This window comes from Glycine soja, chromosome 16 (assembly GCF_004193775.1).
Source record: "Glycine soja cultivar W05 chromosome 16, ASM419377v2, whole genome shotgun sequence".
Taxonomy (NCBI): domain Eukaryota; kingdom Viridiplantae; phylum Streptophyta; class Magnoliopsida; order Fabales; family Fabaceae; genus Glycine; species Glycine soja.
This window is the reverse complement of record NC_041017.1, coordinates 36,100,933-36,123,180: the sequence shown is the minus strand read 5'-3', so window position 1 is coordinate 36,123,180 and position 22,248 is coordinate 36,100,933. Positions and strand designations below refer to the sequence as shown.

Sequence of the window (22,248 nt, the reverse complement as noted above, 5' to 3'; positions counted from 1 at the left end):
AATAATATAAAAAGGTATTTGATGGTGCATGCGGGTTTTTTTAAAAAAGTTTCACATGCAAGTTTATGAGTATGCCTAAACGCATGGATTAACATATGTGGATTATTCTATCCTTAACTAGTGAGTTTTGAAGGGAAAATTTTGTTATCCATACTATTCATTCTGTTTTGTATAAAATTGGGTTATATAAGTAGTGTTGATAAAAAAAGTTGACCGTGACTTAACAAAAGCCAATCTACAATTGTTTGATTTAAATAAGATTTAAATATTTTTTTAGTACTTATAATTTAATATTTTTGTTTTTCTTCTTACAATTTTTTATTTATTTTTAGTCCTTAAAAATTATGTTTTTATTTTTTTTCTCATGAAGTTATAGATAATGTTTTTTTTCATTATTTAAAATATTTTAAAAATTTAAAATAAAACAAACATAATAAGAATTAAAAGAAATTTTACAAAAATAAAAAATAAAAAACACTAAATTAGAAGGATTATAAATATATTTAAACCTTTAAATAATAAAATATTAAAAAAATTGTTTTTGTAAAATTAACACCAAACTACTTTGGTAACTGTAGATTCTACCACCACCATGTTTTAAATCTAAACTATATGAGGATATGGAAGGTCATCTTCACCCACCTTCCATCCTTCTCCTAGATTTAAGGTGTAAGAGCTATATCCCATGGCATGATTCAAGTTAATACACCCTCACCTAGTCACTTTAATCTCATTCAAACCCTGCCTCAATTACATCCCATCTTATCTCTTTCACACTTTAACATTTTCCCTATCAAAACAATATGGAAGCTACTCGCCTAACAATATAGAGTGGCACCAAATGGCAAGAAATACAGGGCAGAGAAACCTAGCAAGTCACCATCATTGACTCCCCCACTTGACGCCACACTTAAATGTCTAGTAGAAATAGAAATCCAAAGGGGGTGAGATTAGAGGGGTTCATAACTATCATTTTCTAATTATATAAATATCAATAACTATTTTTCTACTTTGTGTTTTTAATTAAAATAAATCATTTGGGATTATATTTTGGGCTTGGAAAGTGAGAAAATGAGTTTTAGAAAATAAAAGAGGTTTTATAGTTAAAATGCATGGAAAGTTTCTTAACTCTTCCTGATAGAAGTTAACTTAAGTTTCTCTTAAAATCCTAACCCTTTCTTTCATGACCTTTTTGTTTCTTAACCTCAACTAGCTCTAAGGAAGACCTCCTATGAGGTGTTATGGATATGGGTAATGTAGTGGGCACTAAGTCCATGGAAAATGCAGTCTCACACTAAGGCAATAAACCATAAATGTCTTCTCAGAACACTTCAAGAAAAATCTCTCACTAATGGTATATCCTTGATCGCTACCTTACTCAGTTACTCTTAAGTTTCGAAGAAGCTAACATCATATGTATACTTTGGCATTCTTTTTCAAAGATGCCTTCACCTGGTTGGGGGTGATGAATCTCTCATCCTTACTCTCAATAGACTCACCAAACACAACAGTATGAAATGAAGAGTTATGTTTTCAAGAGAAACCCAAATTAACCTTCTATCAGAAAAGTTGAGCTCACAGAAATTAAAGCCCAAAACAAGAGTCAAGAAGCTTATAACACATTTTAACTATAAAACCTCTAAGATGTTCTAAAACTCATTTTCTCACTTCCAAGCCAAAAACATAATCTCAAATTATTTATTTTAATAAAAAAAACAAAGTAAAATATTTGATAATTACTAATATGTTTATGTAATTAGAAATAAAAACTGGGATGCTACAAATATCTTATGAAAAACCAATAAATAATTAAGTTATGAGGGAAAGAAAGTTAGCAAATTGGAAATCAATGTAAACATTGGATGTTGATTTGGAGTAATTATTGAAAGGTTACCCTTAGTTGCATGTTGTAACATGTTATACATACAATATGACAAAGATAGTAATTTCATTAATTACTCAAAATCAACATCCAATTAATGTTTACATCAATTTTTGATTTGGAAAAAGTTTATTTCTTATATTAAACCTCTTTCACTAGTAAATTATGTGTTGGTTTATCTTTACATTCGTTCAACGAGATATTATGTTCTCACTAAAAACATCTAATGACATGATCCTGATCACAGAGTACCTAGTAGTTATTTAGTATAATGATAGCATTAATGATGAAAGTGTTAGTGGACCTTTTTTGGTTAGGCTAATACAAAATCTTGCGAATTGCAACTATGCAATTATGGTAGCAACATCATAATTTCGTAAGTGCATTACATTTGCAGTTATTGCCATATTTTTTCATAATATCGACATTAAAAGGGTGTGAATTGAAGGTTGTGAGAGTAAGGTGGCAACTAATACCCATGTTAAAAATCAACTCTCCCCAAAGCTTAAATTCGTAGGTGAAAATAAATGAATATTTTTTTGTCTATCATTTTATCTTGTCTTTCATCATTTGTCGTGTATATCTTGTTCATTGGTCACATTAATTATTTTTAGTTACTCTAGTAATATGATTTTTGACTTAAATATGAATTTAATTTATGTAAGTTTGTGTTTTATCAATTTTGATCCTAATAATTTTTTTGTTAATTTTCTGTTCTTGCCGCCGGTCAGAAGCCTATGCCTTGGCTTTGCTCGTTTAACAATAAGGTCATACTCAAAATTTTTGAAAAGTCTTTTTAGTTAAATATGTTAAGTGATAAGCTTTTAAAAAGGACTTGTGTAATTAGCAATGATAATGATATTATTATTAATATGATACACAATGTTATAATTATTTTATTGAAATTAAAAAATTATTTTAGTGATTTTATTTTATTGAAATTAAAAAATTATTTTAGTGATTTTAGTTTGACACATGTAATATTTGTAAGCAAGTTTTTATCACATTTTATGGTTTAAACTTACCTTATTGTTTTTAAAGAAAATATTTGATTTTTTTTAGAAAAAAGTAAATACAAATACAACATTGATTTGTTGCCTGTATGTAATATAGATCTTATGGAATAAAGAAGAAGCTTTAAACCCAGGAAAACTGAAATTAAATACTAAGAATCGAAATTCCTTATTTATCAAACAGAATACTAGGACAAAGTTCCAGTGCAAAAGGGGTGGCCTAGACTAATCAGCAAGGCTCAGTCTCTCTCAGAAGCTTCTAAATAACCGTTTCCACTGTTTGCAAGACAATTGCTCTTTATCCAACGATTATTTACTCTTTATCTGCGTCAATCTTTGAAGGGGTTCCATCATTTTTAGCAGCTGCTGATTCTGATGGGCCATCATCTTCAGTAGGCTTTGAAGATTCAGCATCATGGACATTAGATTCTGCTGCTTCGCCAGTGGATTCTGGTTCAGTTACTGGAACGGTCTTTTTGACAGTTCCAACTTTTACATACTTGCCCATAAACTTGTATTCCCAGTCTTGCAAGGCCTCAACCTCAAATGGGCCAAGACCAGAGATATCTCCAGTTAGATCTTTCTCTTCAAAAGACATCTTTGCTAAAGCTCTGCTAGCATCCTTGCCAGCAAATAGAGCATAGGGTCCACCAGGTCCATAAAACATTCTGGTAGGACACATTACAGAAACATTGAAAAAATGGAAAAGAAAAACATATTTTGTTGGTGACATTCAAAAGTAGAAATCAAAAGAAAAATCAATATAATACTTGCTCAACTAGCAAGAAAATCAGGTATGCTGTGGGTTTTCTGATGATTCTCACATCTACGTTCTACAATTATAACCTTAGTAGTTCTCACTAGAAAATTATGCATGTTAAAAGCAATTTTAGTCTCCCAAGTTTTCTTCAAGCAACTCAAGTCCCTCTGTTTTTAAATTTAACAAATCTGGTCCCTCTCATCAATATTCTCATACCTAAAACCCTCAAAATCATATTTTCTATTCAAATAGTAAGGGATATATGATGAAATTGAAACATGAAATACTTTTAAAAACTCATGTTAGAAATTTAGTGAAAACTTGATAAAATTTGAAGGAAGTTGTGAGATTGGGGTTTGAAGAGGGAAATTTCTAACTTTTATTCTGAGTTAAGTTTGATATTTTGGTTGGTAAAATTTAAGTGAAACCAGGTTTAAGATGATGTAATTGGTTCAATTGTGATGGTTTTGAGTAGAAAAAGAAAATTAGAGTTTCATGTAGAAAGAAAATGCCAAAGAGGTAACGGTTGTTAAGGAGACAATTTCATACTAACGACTTGAGACTTTTCTATGGTAACTAGAACAGACTGAATAAAGCAGCAAAAACAAAGCAAGCAACTTAAGGATAACTTGTGTAATCAGAATTAAATAAAACTCTAAATTGACAAACAATGCACAACTGCCCATTACCAACCTACATAACAAATAAGATGCATTTGTTTTCCCTTCCTTGTCACACCCACCAACCCATCAATCACAAACTTGCATGGTTTAATACTGTCAAGAAAATGGTACAAAAATCTTAGCTTATTGGACAACTTAGATTTGGATTAACCAGGAATTCTCAAGTTCATAACTTGACAAGGTAGTCTTTCCAGGTGAAACTAAAAAAAGTAATAAGCACACTTTCATTATTTCTAGTGGCAGAAAGAACACTGAAGTGAGAAATACCCTGACATAGCACCTCAATCAATCTTTCAGCCCATTTAAAACTGAGGAACATATTGATACTATATTTCATCAAACTCTCTTTAAAATGCATGAAAACTACAGTTAGAGACATTGGAAAGTACACACAGCATACAAAAAAAGGACAGTCTTTTCAACAAAATAAAAACAATTTTTGACTTGAATGGTGAGTGGAATGAAATGGAATTGGAAGGAACAGCATAGGATAAAGTTACCAATATATCATTCGGACATTTCTACAGTAGAACAAAAACAGTGGAATTAAAATAAGATTATTATCATCCTATATTTCCCAAATTGAAAGGAAAGAAACGGAGGGATACTGGATTAAATGGAACAGAATGCATTCCATCACACTTTAAATAATCCAATGAATGTAGCCTAGTAGCATTCAATTCTTTTTCACTCAATTGCATCCCTTTCCATGAATATAAACTTAACCCTTACCTGGTGCCTGGTGGACTAGCATAAAGTTGGAAGGAAGAAAATTTGAAATGAACGTCACTTTATACTTAATGCATACTTGACTTTCAGTTGATAAAAGGAGGAAAATAATACGAATTAACTTTCTCTCAAGGCCAAAACTTTGGTTAAATGTCATTTTCGGTCAGCAATTCCTTTTCCTACAACCCACTTTTCCACCTAATCAATGCAGACCCAGAGGCTAGGCTAGCAGAAGTGTCGACCAAGAGTTGAAAAATGGAGGCCTAAAAAGTAACAACGTAATTCAATAGTACAACATTGAACAACTCCATACACATTCACTATCTTCACTCCTCCAATTCCCACCTTCCTTCCCATTTTCCACTCCCACCAAGCATACCCAAAAACACTTACTAACACATGAGTAGGATTGCATCCTCTCCTCACCATGAAACAAAAATAAAATCAAGAACCCAATCCACAAATGGGCACAAAATACTTACGCCTAAAGCATACCAAAAGAAAGGGGGTTCAATTTTCAACAAAAGTAACCCAATGAAAAAAAGAAAGAAAACCCTTGAAACACATTTGTCCAACAAACATGCAGTTTCTTAATTTATCTTAGTGTTGTTCTCTAATCGGAATTGAAGTTTCACCTCGATAATGTATGTTAGAAAAGTAATTCAAGTCTTTACTACATGAATCAACAAAATAAAACTCTAATTTTGACTAGTAAACAACACCAAAAACATCTATGGAACTGCAACTAAGTTTCGTCCATTCATGAAATGCTCATTTCAGGGATAAAAAAAACTCAAAAAACTCCGTTGACCAAACAAACGAAACCAAGACCCCAAAATCACAGAAAACAAAAAGGATAAAAAACAAAAATCAAAAACATCAAAAGGGGTCTTGTGTTATGCGGAGGTAGTGTAATTATATTCATCATTATACCAAACAAACGAAAACCCAGAACCCAAAACCGCAAAAAACAAAAAAGGGTAAAAATAAAAAACAACAAAAGGGGTCTTGTGTAATGCTGAGATAGTGTTATTACAGTACCAAACAAACGAAAACCCAGAACCCAGAACCACAAGAAACAAAAAGGGCAACACTCAGAAATCAAAAACAAAAAAAGGGGTGTTGTGTTGTGCTATTAAAGTTATCATGAATGGCTATACCTGCTCTGGGAAACATCATAGATCTGGCCCTTGATGGCCATGAGGAGAGGCTTCTCGGGATCGGAGCCGTCGTAGGCCTTGAGTTCTTCCTCGGTGACCTCGCCGATTTGAACAGGGGGTCGCAGAGGCTCCATCTGGGGCTCGAAGTCACGCGAGGCGGTGTTGTGGCGGTGGTCGGAGGAGGAGGGGAAGAGGCCCGAAACGACGTAGTAGAGGGCCAGGATGAGGGCCAGCAGGGTGAAGAAGGTGTTCGGAGAGAGCCCCGTGTACGCTTCTATGGCCTCCTTCAGTGTCTCCCATAGTTGCAAAGCCATCTTCTCCTTCTCTTGTTGCTGCTGCTGCTGCACACTGTGTGTGTTTCAGTGTTTGCGTGCTGGTGTGTGTCAGAGAGAGATAAGGGAGAGTTGAAAAAATGTTGTCTTCAACTCATTGTGAGTATTTTAAAAAATTAAGTTCTTTTAAAATCTATATAACCTTCTATAATTATAAAGGAAATAATCTATTTTAATTTCATCTTTAGATATTTTTGCCTTTCGACTATTCATAATCATTATTACTTTTTAACTTTAACTTCGGTCCCTAATTTATCTCTCATTTCGATTTTAGTTATGTTCATGTGTGTTGTGAACATTTTAAGTTTGTGAACATGGAGTGTATTGTATTTGCATGGGCTGAATATGCTAGCTTAAGAAAGCATTGATCAAACCAATGTTCACTTATCACGTGTTTTTATGGATGATGAATGTGAATATCATGTATCATAATTGATATGTGATAATTAATATTTCTTTTTAATATTTCATCTTTCATGAAAATGATTCTAATCAAAATATGTCACAAGATAATCATTAGTCAATATAACATTTTTTTTAGTTCTAGACTGAGAGATTGGTATTGTGAGATTGAATAAAATTCTTCAATAATTTCAAAAGAAGATCACAATCAAAACTAAAAATAATTAGGGACCAAAAATATAATTTTGTCTACCTTATACCAATTGTTATATTTCTTAAAATAAGGTACATCCAAACTTCATAGGTAATTTCTAAGTCCAGCAAAAGATATCTTTTTTTATTCAGCAAAACAAATCTTGCACTCGCAGCATAAATCTGAAAACTTTGTCGCTTAACGCGGAACTTGAGTTCGCGTTTTTAAAAACTCTACCTTTGCTTTTCCCTCTCGCCGGAAGAATCTTGGTCTCATCAGCAACGTCTCAATCTCCATTCCAATGGGCGTGAAGAATCTGTGGGACGTCCTCGAATCGTGCAAGAAAACGGTTCCCCTTCACCACCTACAGTTACCTTCCATTTCCCCAAAACTATGTTTTTTTTTTCTTCCTTCGAAACGGTGTTGAGTGAATTGACGCGGGTCTCTGTTTTGTGTTGTTTCGTTGGTCAGGAACAAGAGGGTGTGCGTGGACCTGTCGTGCTGGATGGTGCAGCTTCACAGCGTGAGCAAGTCGCACGCCTGCGTCAAGGAGAAAGTCTATCTCAGAGGACTCTTTCACCGTCTCAGAGCACTCATTGCGCTCAATTGCAGCCTCATCTTCGTCTCAGGTTTCTCACATGGTCTTTTGTTTCCTTCACTTAAACACAGAGGGTGCAGCATTGTTAGTTCAGTTGTGAGAAACACTGATGGAGACTGACTTAACTTTAAAGGAAAAAAAAATGTGTTTTTTAATCCATATAGTTCCGGTCAAACAATGTTAAGTTTCCTGTACTTTCATATCGAGGAATTTGGCTCTCAAACTTTAAAACTCATGTGGATTTCGTCTCGATTTTTGGTGTTTTTTTCTATTTTCATAAATAATTAATTAGGGACTAAATTTACAGTTTTTTTATAAATAAATCGAGTACCAAATTCACTGACACTTTAGACTTTTTGTATCAGTGGTGTGTATATGCATATAAGTTTGGTTGCAGAAGTTGAGTACATAAGTGTGTACATGTATCAGGGTTTGAAATTGTAGTTGTGTTTGTGTTTGTGAGAATTGGGTGCTTTGCATAGGCTGAATATTCCAAGTAACGAAAGCATTCGGCAATTCTTGTACCAAGCCGAGAAACCTTAGGGTATGCTTGTGTGTGTGTGTGTGTGTATGTGAGTGTTTTAAATTTTAGTTGTGGTCATGTGTGTTGTGAACATTTTAAGTTTGTGAGCACTGGGTGTATTGCATTTGCATGGACTGAATATGCTAGCTAAAGAAAGCATTTGGCAATACATATACCAATTCTGGAAAACTTAGGGTATATTTGGATGAAGGCTTTAGTCATTTTAAAGTGAGCGTTTTCATTGTGAGATTTGAGAATGGGTCTCATGATATTGGTGTAAGCCTTTTGGATCTGATTTCTCTATCAATATTTGACACTTGATAATTATTATTAGCGTGGGCTTTGGTTTTGACCTTTTCACTGTCACATCTCAATTCCTATGATATGATCTGACACAATCACTGAGTTCAACTACACAAGTAATACATTTCATATCACCCTATCAGTTCCAAGACTCCAAGTTATTGGCTGGAAACAGGGCGAGTGGCGTAGCGCCGTAGCCTATGCTGGCCCCTGTTATCTAATCCAAGTTATTGTCTTGGGACATGTTACTTATTGGTCTTATTTAGCGATGACAATTAAGATCTTTCTTGTTGACTTAATTATGGTGCTTTTATCACCATTCATTCTGCTTATTTGCCTTTTGAATGTATTTACATTTACATTATTCATGCATATTGCTTCCCAATGACTAATCTTTGATATCTGGTAGATGGAGCTATTCCTGCCATCAAATTATCAACCTATAGGCGTCGCTTAAATGTTGGAAAGGAGGTTCGTAGCTGTCTCATATTTTTTTCTGTTGCAGTTTCTTGTATATACTTTATACATCTTCCATACTTTTACTTATTGCTTTTACTTTTTCTTACTTTCTTTTATACTAACTTTAGTCAGTCAATAATAATAAAGCAGGTACAGGTAGCACAAAATGAAACTAACTTACAGAAAGCGACTTCATTACAGAGAAACATGGGGTCTGAGTTTTCTTGCATGATCAAAGAGGCTAAGGTCTTGGGGATGGCTCTTGGCATTTCTTGTTTAAATGGGTAATATATTATTGAATAAGTTAAGGTTCAGTGTTTTCTTTCAGGGGACACTCATATTGTGTCTGGTAATTGTTATTGTTAGTGTTAAATATATTTTACTTAGATTGAATAACAAATGAAAATTTGTTTGTAAATTTATAATAGTAATACTAATAATAGTTCAAGAAGAAAGTTTTTTACTTTTACCGTGTTGATTGTTGAACAGTTGTCAACTGGACTAATAATTTTTCCTTTTATTTAGTGCCGCTATATATGAGTGCACTGATTCATTATAAGAGATTCAAAATGCTCAACATTGTTGCATTATGCTTGTATAAAAACATTGAAAATGTGCTTGATGTCTTGTTATCAAGCTGAATAATATTTCTGAAACTTTGGTTTTTAACCGTACTGAATGGTGTCGTGTGATCCATGTAACCGAGCTCACCTAGTGGAATAAAGCTTTGTTGTTGAATTAGTTTATTGGAAAAGTTGCATTGCTGGATAATAAAGAAGTTACTGCACAATTTGAACTAATTTTATTTTGCTCTTTACTAAAATTCAGGATTGAAGAAGCTGAAGCTCAGTGTGCTTTGTTGAATTTTGAATCATTATGCGTAAGTACTGTGTATACTTATCTATCTTCAAATTCCTTTTTGTACCCACTTTGTAATTTCTGATATTCATTGGATGCTGATGCTATTGCTGTTGGCTAACCTATCTGTATTGTTGTCATTCGTTCATAATAATTATGGTAGGATGGGTGTTTCAGTTCAGATTCAGACATATTCCTTTTTGGTGCAAGGACAGTATATAGGGATATCTGCCTTGGTGAGTAGACAACCTTGTTTTATCATTGGTGAATTTTCTTTGCATTAAGTATGTTTTCATACGACTAATGATGAGTTGTTTATTAATGAGTTAGGAGATGGTGGATATGTTGTTTGTTATGAGATGACAGATATTGAAAGAAAACTTGGATTTGGAAGGGACTCATTGGTAAATTACTTATTGACTTTTCAATGTACTTACCACAATGTTCACTTTTTTATTTTTTATTTTTTATTTTTTTAATAGATGATCTTTCATTGTTCAGTGTTGTGCAATACAAATTCAGTTAGATTGATGCATGTGAAGGCCCAAAAGAGAAAGTTAGGTCCATGGACAGTAGGTTAAATTATTTCTTTACACTTAATGTCATCACGGGAAGCCTAATTGAAAAGCCTGTTAAAACAGAATGTATCAGCATGATTGACATTTGACATTCAATTGTTTGAATATGCAATGGTTCTTCATGTCTTGTATTGAATACAGAAATTTTACATGCATGTCTGTGATAGTTTTGTTTTGTTTTCTCCCATCCTTTCTTCCCTACACACGTTGATGGTCTAATAAGTAATAATGAAATTAGTGACATTTATGTTTTATTCAATAAGTGTTCCAATTGTATATATATGTTGAATCAAGGTTATTGTGTTCCTTTCTGGTGAAAATCAGTAACCAAGGTACTTGTGATCTTCAGATTGCTCTCTCCTTGCTTCTTGGCAGTGACTATTATCAAGGAGTTCATGGTCTGGGTCCAGTAAGTCCTGAAATTTGTTTTTCATAATCATATTACCTTTTTTGGCTTTTCACCCCTTGTTTTTAACAGGGCTGGAAATTACATGTTTTACATATGCTTATTTTTTCCATGGCTGTAGGAGTCGGCTTGTCAGATAGTCAAATCAATTGGAGACAAATATATTCTTAAGAAATTTGCTTCTGAAGGACTTGGATGGGTCAAAAAAAGAAAAGGCATACCTTCTATATTACATTCTAATTTGATAATCTTAATCTTAATATTATACAGCTGTTACTTTTTGTCAATTTTTTCCAATAAATTTAGTTGTAATAATTTTGCATGCAACTCAGAATTGTTACTATATATGTAAACTTTTCAGAGAATTAGGGACATTATCTGTCCAAATTATGCAATAATAAACTTAATATTTGATAAAGAGCGGTTTTAATTTTTTTAAAAGAATTTTGTCAACAAATATATCAGGATTTTGTTTACAGGTTATTAACTGTATATATATATTTATATATAATAAATAGAACTTTAAAGTCTGAATTATTTAGTCTCTTACATGTCCCTTTCCATTAGCAAAATGCCAAAACCTTTTGGGTTGAAGCATGGATAATTTGAATGCTCACCTACCTTGTTTTGAAATTCTGCTTTTTATTAGAAAAATGGGGGTAACAATGATCAAACTCTAGACCACTTAGTGCCTGTTTGGTTCGGTGCTCATTATTGTGAATGCACGTCAAATTGAAGCAAAAGATACTTGCTTTTGTGCCATTTTTAAAATTTTGACTAAAATTTCTTGGAAAATGTGGATCATGGTCTCAGATTCAAACATGCTATTAATCATGCATGCTTTGATACCATGCCATGAACCAATTATCTCCGCTATCTGAAAATATAATATCAGCTAAGTTAGTATATTAGAAAAAAGCTAAATTAACACTAACTTATTACTGTCCATATAAATGTAAATTGTTAAGCAATGAGATGTTAAAGTGGGCCCAATATAATATCTAATTCTAAACCAAAGGATGGAATTATATACCTAATATCTTTGTGCTTTTTTTATGTCTTCTAGAATGCATTGTCTGCATTAACTTGTACACAAATGTTGACTTGCAGTTAATAATTATTTTTGTCAAATGGAGGATTGTTGGTGTCTCTTGAACATTGTATCTTAGCTTCTATCTTTTGTCTATGCAGGAGGTAAGAATGATTTATGGCCGGATGATAACATTTTACAAGTAATTAATGCTTATATGAAGCCAAAATGTCACCAAGCAGATTCAGATATTGTGCACAAGTAGGTTTATCTTTTTCATTCATGGTTTCCACTCATAAAGATTGATTCTTAATACTGATTGAAATATATTCAATATACTCACTAATCCGAACATGTGAATACTGAGTCAATTTACGTCTGGTATTGTTAACTTATCTCATTCTCTTTCTAGCTAAGAAAGGTCATGTCTTTCTGTTATGGTTTTTAATACTGATTACTGATCAGGTATAAATGTTAATTTCTGAAAACAGATATGAAGTCCATTTGAAACAGTTACAGATATCACATGTTTTGTTAAAATTTAATTAAGCTTCTGAGATTCTTAATTGGAATTTTATTTTTGATGTAACCTGATGAATTACTGGAATATAAATTATATAGCATTGTTGTCAGCTACTTAAAATTTACTCATCTCTATAGGGCTCTTGCTCAATATCCATTTCAACGTACTAAACTCCAGCAGATATGTGTTGGATTCTTTGAGTGGCCTTCAGAGAAAACAGGTTCTTCGTCTTCTTTGACATATTCTAATAGATCAACAATTCATACCTCCAGTTGAATAATTTATTATAGTAAAATGTCTTAACAACTAATTTATTTTGTGGTTTGGGGGTGGCCTGGGTGCACAACTGTGAGCACTTACTACTAAGTAAAGACTATTTTGTTCATTGGTCATGTAATGAATTGTAGAGTTTACATTTAGTCCTAATCTAACTCAGAATTCTTAGTGATTTGAAGTATAAAGTTGAGCTGTGTTGGACTTTTCATAGTTATTTTGTGTTGCTAATTTACATTTCATTAAATAGATGGGTATATCCTTCCAAATATAGCTGAAAGAAATTTACGACGATTTGCCAATTTGCGTTTAACTTCATCTGAAGTTGGACTGAACCTTCCTTTACATGAGGTACTGCTAACCCTTTCCACTACCTAATTAAGATTTGATTACTGTCTGAGCTCATGTGAAAAGTTTTAATATTTAAACATTATTTTAAACTAAATAAAAGAGTGACTGCTCATGCTTAGAATCACGTGGCATTTTGATAACTGATGTTCTCTTTCACATGTTCATCATCTAAGATCAAAGCTGTCCATTTGATTAAGTAATGTAAGTATGCTACAAATTTTCTATTTTGGTAATTATAACAATGGTTCAATTCTTCGATGATCATTGATTTACAGTAGCTTCTACTGCACTCAGTGTATCATCAATAAACAGGGAAATCTTCCATTCATCGAGTTTCTATAATGCCGTTACTATTATTAGTGAACATAAATTTTATCTACAGGCTCCTTATTTTTGAACCTGGATATATTACAAGAATCTTATTTATATTATATCCGATCACAGATCCCTGTGAAGTGTCCTGTGTCAGAAATCATTAAGAGCCGAAGAGTTCAAGGGAGAGAATGCTACGAGGTTTCTTGGGAAGGAATGGATGGACTTGAAACTTCAATAGTACCTGCAGATCTTATAGAAAGGTAATGTAAATACATAATTGATGAACTTACTTTACTCCCTAAAACACAGAAAGGAAATGTTTTATCTGATTCTTATCAAATGTATATTTTGCTTATTTTTTGCTTGCAACTTGAGTTAGTATGCTGTTTGGTTTATTGCTGCAACTATACCAAGTATCTTTTAGAACAATTCAAATTCAAGAAGGCTGGTGGATATATAAGATAACTTTTTGTTTAGGGTGCCTTTCATCATTGTCTCATTATTAATCATCTACAGTGCTTGTCGTGAGAAGATTTTGGAGTTCGAGGAAAGAAAAGCTCAACGGAAGAAACAAAATATTCAGAAAAGAAAACCAAAGAAAAAGGAAACTAATTCATCTGTGGCAGAGCTTGATCTAAAACTTCAGAATTTGTTGCTTGATATTAATTTGAGAGACGAAGCCAACTTCAATGCCTCTGATTCTTCAGGAAGGATATCAAGAATTACAACTGATATGGCTGAAGCTGATCTGAATACCACAGACTTGTTGCCCCTATCACATGACATAGAACACACTGGGTTAATTCAGAATTCTAGCAGTGAGGTGGTTTCCAGTATAGATAAAAATGAGATCATAGATCTTCTGAGCCCTTCCCCACCTAAGAAATCCAATTTATCCTCAAAATGTCAGCAATCAAGTGACCAACATATTGAAGTGATTAATTTGAGTGATTCAGAAAATGACATGTCCGTTGAACACAAGCAGAAAGCGAAGGAGCTGAGATTGTTCTTAGCTAGTATTAGGAATGAAATTCATTGAACAATGTTTGTACAAGTAATATAAAAGCAGGTTTTATTAGTATTGATATCACACATTTACTAGAGATAGGACCAATGTATTAAATTTAGTACTTACAAGGTTGACACCTTCCCCAACTTTCAATTCGGTTTTGTAAGATTTAGTTAGATTGAAAGTCCAACTTTTAATAGTGTAATTAAAAACCAAATGAGTTACCATTTGTGATCTTACACAAATCATTTAAATAATTTGAAAAAATTGATTTAGTTGTTTCATCCAAAAAAATGAAAATATTTCAGACAAAAACAAGATTTTTAAGGATATGTAATTTATCTAATAACTCCAATTCAAATATCATTTGAGATGAGTAATTTATAAATATCTTTGCAAGTATTCTTTGAGTCTTGAGGTTATCTTAATTTTTGTAAATGCTCTCAAGAAGTCTACCCTAGTCTTAGTTAGTCTCTGGGATCCAATTTACCTAAAAAAAATTCTTATTAAAAAACATCATTGCATTGTCATACAATCTATTGATTTCAATATTAATTACCACTAAACCCTCTTATTCTGAAAACCTATATAAAGAAAAGCCAAAATGTTATTTGATCAAGATAATAGAAAAAGAATGAAAATATTACCCATAAGAGATTTAGCCCAAAAAACTTTACTCCTTCCTTCCAATACATATACCCTTGATAATAACAAAATCTATACCTTTTATGAATTTATACAGGTTGATATTGATTAAATGGAAGTTTAAAATTAAATGGATAATAAAAACAAGTTTATGTAAGTTTTTTATTCATAGAAATAAAAAATAATTACTACAGAGTTTTACAATAACTCATGCACCTGTTCAACCAATTAAATTAGATCCCATTGGTTTATGTAAGTAATTTTACACTTGTCCTAGATTTTAATTTGACCATTCATGATCAAATCTAATGGCTAATATTTATTTTTCATTCATGTGAAAAAAAACAAAACTCACTTGATACTTCCCTGCTTGTTTGCAATCCATAGGTTCTCACCAAGTTTTATGTTAGCTTAAATAGTTAACTTTCTTGATTATGTGGCCTTCGTGTTGCCTCTCATACGATATAATATGACATTTGTGTGGCAAATTAAATACCTATATTTTAGAAACCCTTAACCCAAACCTTAAGATTCCATTTCCAAATTTCTGCAACTATTCTTCATTTGTGGTCAAAGATGCCAAGGGCATTTGTTTTAATCGAGTTTGAACATGGGGCCGAATAGGAGATTCTGACATTGTGGAAAATAGGCAGTGAACTACCATATACTATGACTGATCGAGTCAGAAACTGATCGTTCCTTCTAGCAGATGGATATTGAGTTTTTGTTGCACTGAAGTGTTGTGGATAATTGTGGACAGTCATCATCCTAGAGATATATTTCTCAATGGGGTAATGCCAATTTTTGCCCCAAATGTTAGCCATAAGACATTAATAAAATGGCATGAGAATTGTTTAGAAGCAACTCAAGAAATTCTTGCTAAATGCAACTTGTTAACCACCATATACTATGATTGACACCCATGTAAAAAAAAATCACAGATTGAAAATGTTAAATCTTGTAAGATGATAGGATTCCTAGAGCAATTCAACCTTCTATTTTGGATTGTTACGGAACTTGTGGATCACACCATTTCTTTACCACTTAAGGACCTCACAAAATCAAACACCGCATTATTTTAAGCCACAATAAATTTTATTATACATTTTTACCAGCTGATCTTCCAAAATTGTGTAATGAGACATAGACAGAGTAAAATTCGTCCCAAAAAACTAAATTCGTTATGCAGAACAAAGACAGAGTAAAATTCGTCCTCATTTCTATCTCTGTAGTCATTCCCATGGATGAGGGTAAGTTCCCAACAGAATGGTTGCTTTGTAAATTCACTTCCACTAGAAATGGCCAAATCATCCAACAATTTGGTATTTCTCCTGACAAATTATTTGATGCAAGATTCAGAAATTCTAATTTCATGGATTCAGAGAATGAATTGCTTGAAAGATCTAACCGAAACACATCACTTGAAAGATAGGATAATTTACCACATAAGTGATTTGAGCTTAGATCAATAGTATGGATAGATAATGGATTCTTTAATGTAGTCCCAAGCTCACCATGGATATGATTGTAAGAGGTTTAAATACAAAACCTGAGAAAGTGCTTCTCACATCCGTATGGGAATAGAATCTAAAATCTCCGTGTTAGACAGTCCAACATCTTGAAGTTTGTTTTGTGACTGAATCCATGATGGAAAATTGGCACCTTACTGCCACGATCTCACATGCAAAGAGGTAAGCTGAAAATTAGGAAGCCAATTGGGACCCACTTTTAAAGTGAAATTGTTCCCTGATGCATGAAACTCCTTCAAGCTTGTAAGATTTCTAAGATCATTTTCCTTGACAACTCTTTGAAAAAGATTGCCATCAATATGAAGAGATGACAATTTAGAGATATTCATGAGATGACAATTTAGAGAGTGATCAAAGACTTTCAAATCGATTTCCACTGAATTTATCAATAGACAGATCAAGATATCTTAATGTTGAAAGTTTTCCAAATCATCTAGAAAGGGCACCACCAATTGAGTTGTTGTAAAAATCTAGCATGTCAATATTTTTAAAAACTCCAATTTAATCCGTCAAATTGGGTTATTTTATCATCTAGGGACAAATTTTTTCTGTTTTTTTTCTCATGTGGGTACTTTTCAAATCATGCCCCAAAAGTGAATAAGTGGTATTATAATATTTAAGTTACAAGTCGTAATATGACTTATTTTTTTTTTAACTTAAATCGTAAAATTATTTATGCCTCCTTTTTTTATTACTTCAAAGTGATTTAGATTTTTTTTTTAATTTTACGACTTCAAAGTTATAAGTTTTTCTATTAGGATTTTAAAGTGATAAATTTTATTTTTTTTATTTTATTTTTCCTTTTAGGACTTTATAGTCATTTTGGTTTTTTTTTTACGTTTAAAGTTTTTAATTTTAGAATTTTTTATTTTTTTATTTTGTTTTCCTTTAAAAAAATTGTTAATTAGTATTTATTTAATTATTAAATAAATATTTTATTTATTCATTTATAAAAAATAAAATTAAATGACATTATTAAAAGATTATCTAAATTTTAAATAAACAAAATATGAGAATGAATTTTTGGACAAGTCAAAATTTTGAAGATGTGTGAGGTTTGGAATACCACCAGGGAATCGGACCTTGCATTTCATTACCCAACAACAAGGGAATATTTGAAATCTCATTTCCAGAGAGATTCAAGCATATGGATAAATTTCAAAGAAACATAACTTAAAAAAAAAATAGATACACTTGTGTATGTAGATGCAATGACAACAATTCCCACAGTACAACTCTTATGCATTAAATATAACACATTACTGAAAATTGAAATATAATGGATTAGTTTGTTTAAATTTATTTGATGAAATAAATTATTATTTTAATAAAATAAGTAACTTTTTTTAGTATATTTATCTAAACTGCTTTTGTTTCTTTTAAGAAACATCCCATAGCTTGCTTAAAAAAATGCTTATATAAAAAATGTTTATTTCAAAATTACTTTTTTTCTTTAATTTAAAAAAACTCACCCAATATTAACTTAAGCAACTGACCAAACACGTGGTTTCAAAACTTGGTTTAAACCAAAGAGTTTATCAAATGTTTTTTTTTAGTAACTATTTCAATCTTAATCTACGTGATTTAGCAAATGTTTTTTTATCATAGAATTACAACTAGTTGATCTAAATTACGACATTAACTAGAATTCATCTGTAATAATATGCTCAATATGCAAATCTTTACATCCCAAAACAGAATTTACATAAGGCTCTAAACTCTGAAAAAAAAAAAGATAGCAATGACTACAAATTGATCAACCTGCCAATACAATGATAAAACATCGGTGTATTCTAAGCAACACTAAACACTGATACTACATGAGCAAAAAGATTGAAGTTTGAACCACACGTGATCAAGGAAATGAAAATAGGCATACCTCCATGATCTACAAATAAGTAAAGGAGCAATCACTATCCAGAATCCCGCAACAAATCCAATTGTCATACTGACAAAAAACCAATTCACTCCATGCCCATCACTTCCTTCATAACTATGAGTTTTCCCATTGGAGCTGCAGTTTATGGGCAGTGGTGGACCACATAGATTGTTGCCAATAAAGCTGGAGGCATCAAAGGTTTGCAATTGAGTTCCTGTTGGAATATTTCCCTTCAAATGATTGTAAGACAAGTCTAGCATGCTCAGAAAGCTCAAATTTGCAATGGTTGGAGGGATTTCACCAGAAAGTTGATTCCTCGAAAAATCAATGGACTGTAACGATCCCATATTACCAATACCTTCTGGAATAGGACCAATCAATTGGTTGTGGGACAAGTTCAAAAAGTTCAATCCATTTATATCTGTGATTTCTCTAGGTATTTCTCCTAATAATTTGTTACTTGACAGATCAATGCTTGTTACCAAACCCAGAATGTTTTTGTACTCATCTCCTCTTCCTTTCAGCCATAGTAGCACACTAACTATATCAGAATTGGAAGAGTATATTGTATAATTCAGTGCTGAAGAATAGATTCTGGGATCTGTACTTCGGTTCACTAGTGTCATGGCACTCAAGTTATTGAAACAGCTCGGTATATTGCCAGACAAATTGTTTTTTGCAAGGTCTAAAACTTGAAGATGACTCATCTGGCATATTTCATTTGGAATGTGACCGGAAAAACTGTTTGATCGAAGGCGGAGGATTTTCATATTTGAGAGCTTTTCTCCCACCCATGGTGGAATACTTCCTGAAAGATTATTTTCTCCAAGATCCAAGGATTTCAATTGGTTAGTCTTCTTCAAACTGGTAGGAAATATTCCTGAGAGTGTGTTGTTACGAATTTGTAAAGACTGCAGCTCAGACAAGGAACCCATGGATGACGGTAAGTTCCCAACAAAATGGTTGCTTTGTAAATTTACATCCACAAGAAATGTCCAATTCATCCAGCAATCAGGTATCTCTCCTGACAAATTATTCGATGCAAGATTCAGAAATTCTAATTGCATTGGCTCTTCCTGATCGTTACATAAAAAATCATTCATGGATTCAGAGAATGAATTGCTCGAAAGATCTAACTGAATCACATCTCTTGAAAGATAGGGTAATTTACCACACAAGTGATTTGAGCTTAGATCAATAGTTTGGATAGATATTGGATTCTTTAATGTAGTCCCAATCTCACCATGGATATGATTATGAGAGAGGTTTAAATACAAAACCTGAGAAAGTGCCTCGCACATCTGTGTGGGAATAGAATCAATAATCCCCGTGTTAGACAGTCCAACATATTCAAGTTTGTTTTGTGACTGAATCCACGATGGAAAGCTGGGACCTAACTGCCATGATGTCACTTCCAAAAAGGTAAGTTGAAAATTAGGAATCCAATTGGGACCCACTTTTAAAGTGAAATTGTTTCCTGATGCACTAAACTGCTCCAAGCTTGTAAGATTTGCAAGATCATCTTCCTTGACAACTCCTTGAAAATTATTGCCATCAATATAAAGATATGACAATTTAGAGAGTGATCCAAGACTTTCAAATGGATTTCCACTGAATTTATTAAAAGAGAGATAGAGATATTTTAAATTTATCTCCCTTAAGTTGCGGAGATTACCCAAAAAAGTCGGAATTGTTCCTTCAAGTTGATTACGTGATAAATCAAGTTCAACAAGAGAAGTCAAATTTCCCAGGGCATCAGAAATAGTCCCATGCAATTTGTTGCCCTTGAGGTTCAGGAACTTGAGACGACGAAGACCGTCTAAGCAATCAGGTATAGAAGATGAGAATGAATTGAAAGACAAGTCAAGATTTTGAAGAAGTGTGAGGTTTCGAATACCACCAGGAATCGGACCTTGGATTTCATAATTACCTGATAATTCAAGAGAAACAAGTTTCTCCAATTTGAATATCCACTTGGGGACAAAAGAAATGGCAGGGGAATAACTAGTATTGTAAAGAATGAGAGTTTGCAGAGATGAGAAGTTGAGCAGGGATGGTTCATTATAGTGAGGGAGTGTGCATTCATACAAATATAGGTGGGTCAAAGAAGGAAGAGATTGGAGAGTGTGTAGCCAATGAAATGCTTTGGATAGGTTTGCATAACTCAAATCAAGATATTCAAGCTTCCACATACTTGATACCCATTCTACATTTTCAGCTAACAGATCAGAATAACCTCCGAGGTCAAGGTAGACCAAATTGGAGAGATTCCCAATCTGAGATGGAATCTTCCCATGGAATAGAGTATAAGAGAGGTCGAGGTGAGTCAAGGAGGTCATTGCACAAAGGAAAGAAGGAATTGCCATACCTTCTCCAAGGAAATAATTGTAGCTCAAGTCAAGATATCGAAGCTTAGAGAAATTCCCAATCTGAGGAGGAATCTTCCCATTGAATCCAGTATGAGAGAGGTTGAGGTGAGTCAAGGAAGTCATTGTCCCAAGGAAAGAAGGAATTGACATACCTTTTCCAAGGAAATAATTGCCGCTCAAGTCCAAGTAATTCAAATGCTTTAAATCAGCCAAACAAGGACTTATCTCTCCACCAAAGCTCCTTCTCCTATAAGCTTCCTCATCGAAGCGATAGTGGTAATCATAGTCAAATTCGAAAGCAGAAAACGTAGTGTTGAGGTGAAGCTGAAGAAGATGGGAAGTGAGGTTGTGGCAGAGGACTCCATACCAGTGGCAACAGTTGGTATGATTATGATTCCAAGACCAAAGCCTATTTGAAGGATCATTCAGATTATTCTTAAACTTCAAAAGTGTCTCACGCTCACTTGGGATGCACACACTCTCTCTGCATGGTAAGCTCAACAACCAAAGCTGGACAAAGACAAGAATATAAATGGAGGAGGAATTCATGATCATGCAACGCAAATATAGAAAACGAGTGTAGTTGTTGGTTCTGCATATAAATCATCAAACTTCTATTATTTATACTGCTGCCCTGCCTGCTTTTTTCTTCACTTTCATTATTTTTTTTACCTTTTTTATTATTGTGCCAAATACTAAAATATTCTTCCATTCTTTTTTTACGCTGGCCTCTTTAAATTATCGATTTAATTATCCAATTCTCCCGAATTAATTCTTAGAATACGAAATATTTTGTTTTTACTGTATCTATCTTCCTTTTTAAAATTCCTATATACACTAAATTCATAAAAAAAATCAAAATTAATAACAAAGAAATATGATTTATTCTTGTGCTGAATACTAACATAAGAAACATTCTTTTTGGTACAGTTTTTTTTTACAAAAATAAATAAGAATTATTTTATTTTAATTTACTCTATAATACTGCTTAAATGAAAATTTGGTGTCATTAAACTTCAAATTTTAACTATTATTTAATCAATCCTTCCGTTAAACTTTTGTTACGTACAAAAGTCCAACATTTTTTTAAGAAAAAAATCAAGTCTTTTATTTCATCAAATTTAATATTAAATTATCAAATTTTCAATATTCAAAACTAAAAATAATGTAAAAGAAAATTGTCTTCTAAATCATAGCTTACACCATCAAGTCAATCTCAAGGTTTTTCATTTTTTCATCTTGAACCTTTGGACACTCCACAAAGTCCAGCCATGATGTTAAGGTCTGACTTCTTCAACTTAAACCATAGGTCACTGCATTAATTACCTTCATATCAAGTTCCCTGTCATTGACAACAAATGTTGCGAGTTAAGTCAAGCAAGGAAAAAAAAATATTATTGATGAATAAATCAATTATAGGAAAAGAGTTTACTTTAAAGACTATTT

The 22,248-nt window shown here is 32.7% G+C and overlaps 3 protein-coding genes across 6 annotated transcripts; 1 reads left to right on the top strand and 2 right to left on the bottom strand.

The window, feature by feature from the left end:
* Window positions 1-3,006: 3,006 nt before the first annotated feature.
* LOC114390653 (membrane steroid-binding protein 1-like) lies at window positions 3,007-6,678 on the bottom strand. Its single transcript, XM_028351468.1, has 2 exons — window positions 6,228-6,678; window positions 3,007-3,563 (listed from the first exon to the last, which is right to left on the bottom strand). Exons 1-2 carry the CDS (start codon window positions 6,539-6,541, stop codon window positions 3,209-3,211), a joined length of 669 nt encoding a protein of 222 aa, XP_028207269.1. The 5' UTR covers window positions 6,542-6,678; the 3' UTR covers window positions 3,007-3,208.
* Window positions 6,679-7,302: 624 nt separating this feature from the next.
* On the top strand, window positions 7,303-14,474 carry LOC114389223 (flap endonuclease GEN-like 2). 4 transcript variants are annotated; one of them, XM_028349852.1, is made up of 14 exons: window positions 7,303-7,523; window positions 7,626-7,783; window positions 8,988-9,049; window positions 9,185-9,321; window positions 9,866-9,917; window positions 10,059-10,131; window positions 10,229-10,299; window positions 10,823-10,882; window positions 11,001-11,094; window positions 12,071-12,170; window positions 12,570-12,652; window positions 12,956-13,056; window positions 13,501-13,631; window positions 13,888-14,474. In XM_028349852.1, the coding sequence occupies exons 1-14, from the start codon at window positions 7,456-7,458 to the stop codon at window positions 14,408-14,410; spliced, it is 1,713 nt and encodes a 570-aa protein (XP_028205653.1). In that variant the 5' UTR covers window positions 7,303-7,455; the 3' UTR covers window positions 14,411-14,474. The 4 variants fall into 4 exon arrangements, with proteins under 4 accessions (XP_028205653.1, XP_028205654.1, XP_028205652.1 ...); XM_028349851.1 differs by having other exon boundaries at window positions 7,304-7,523; window positions 9,188-9,321; window positions 10,226-10,299; XM_028349850.1 differs by having other exon boundaries at window positions 7,304-7,523; window positions 10,226-10,299.
* Window positions 14,475-18,208: 3,734 nt separating this feature from the next.
* On the bottom strand, window positions 18,209-21,384 carry LOC114390280 (receptor-like protein EIX1). The gene has a single exon (XM_028350986.1). It carries the CDS (start codon window positions 21,355-21,357, stop codon window positions 18,358-18,360), a length of 3,000 nt encoding a protein of 999 aa, XP_028206787.1. The 5' UTR covers window positions 21,358-21,384; the 3' UTR covers window positions 18,209-18,357.
* Between the last annotated feature and the right edge of the window lie 864 nt (window positions 21,385-22,248).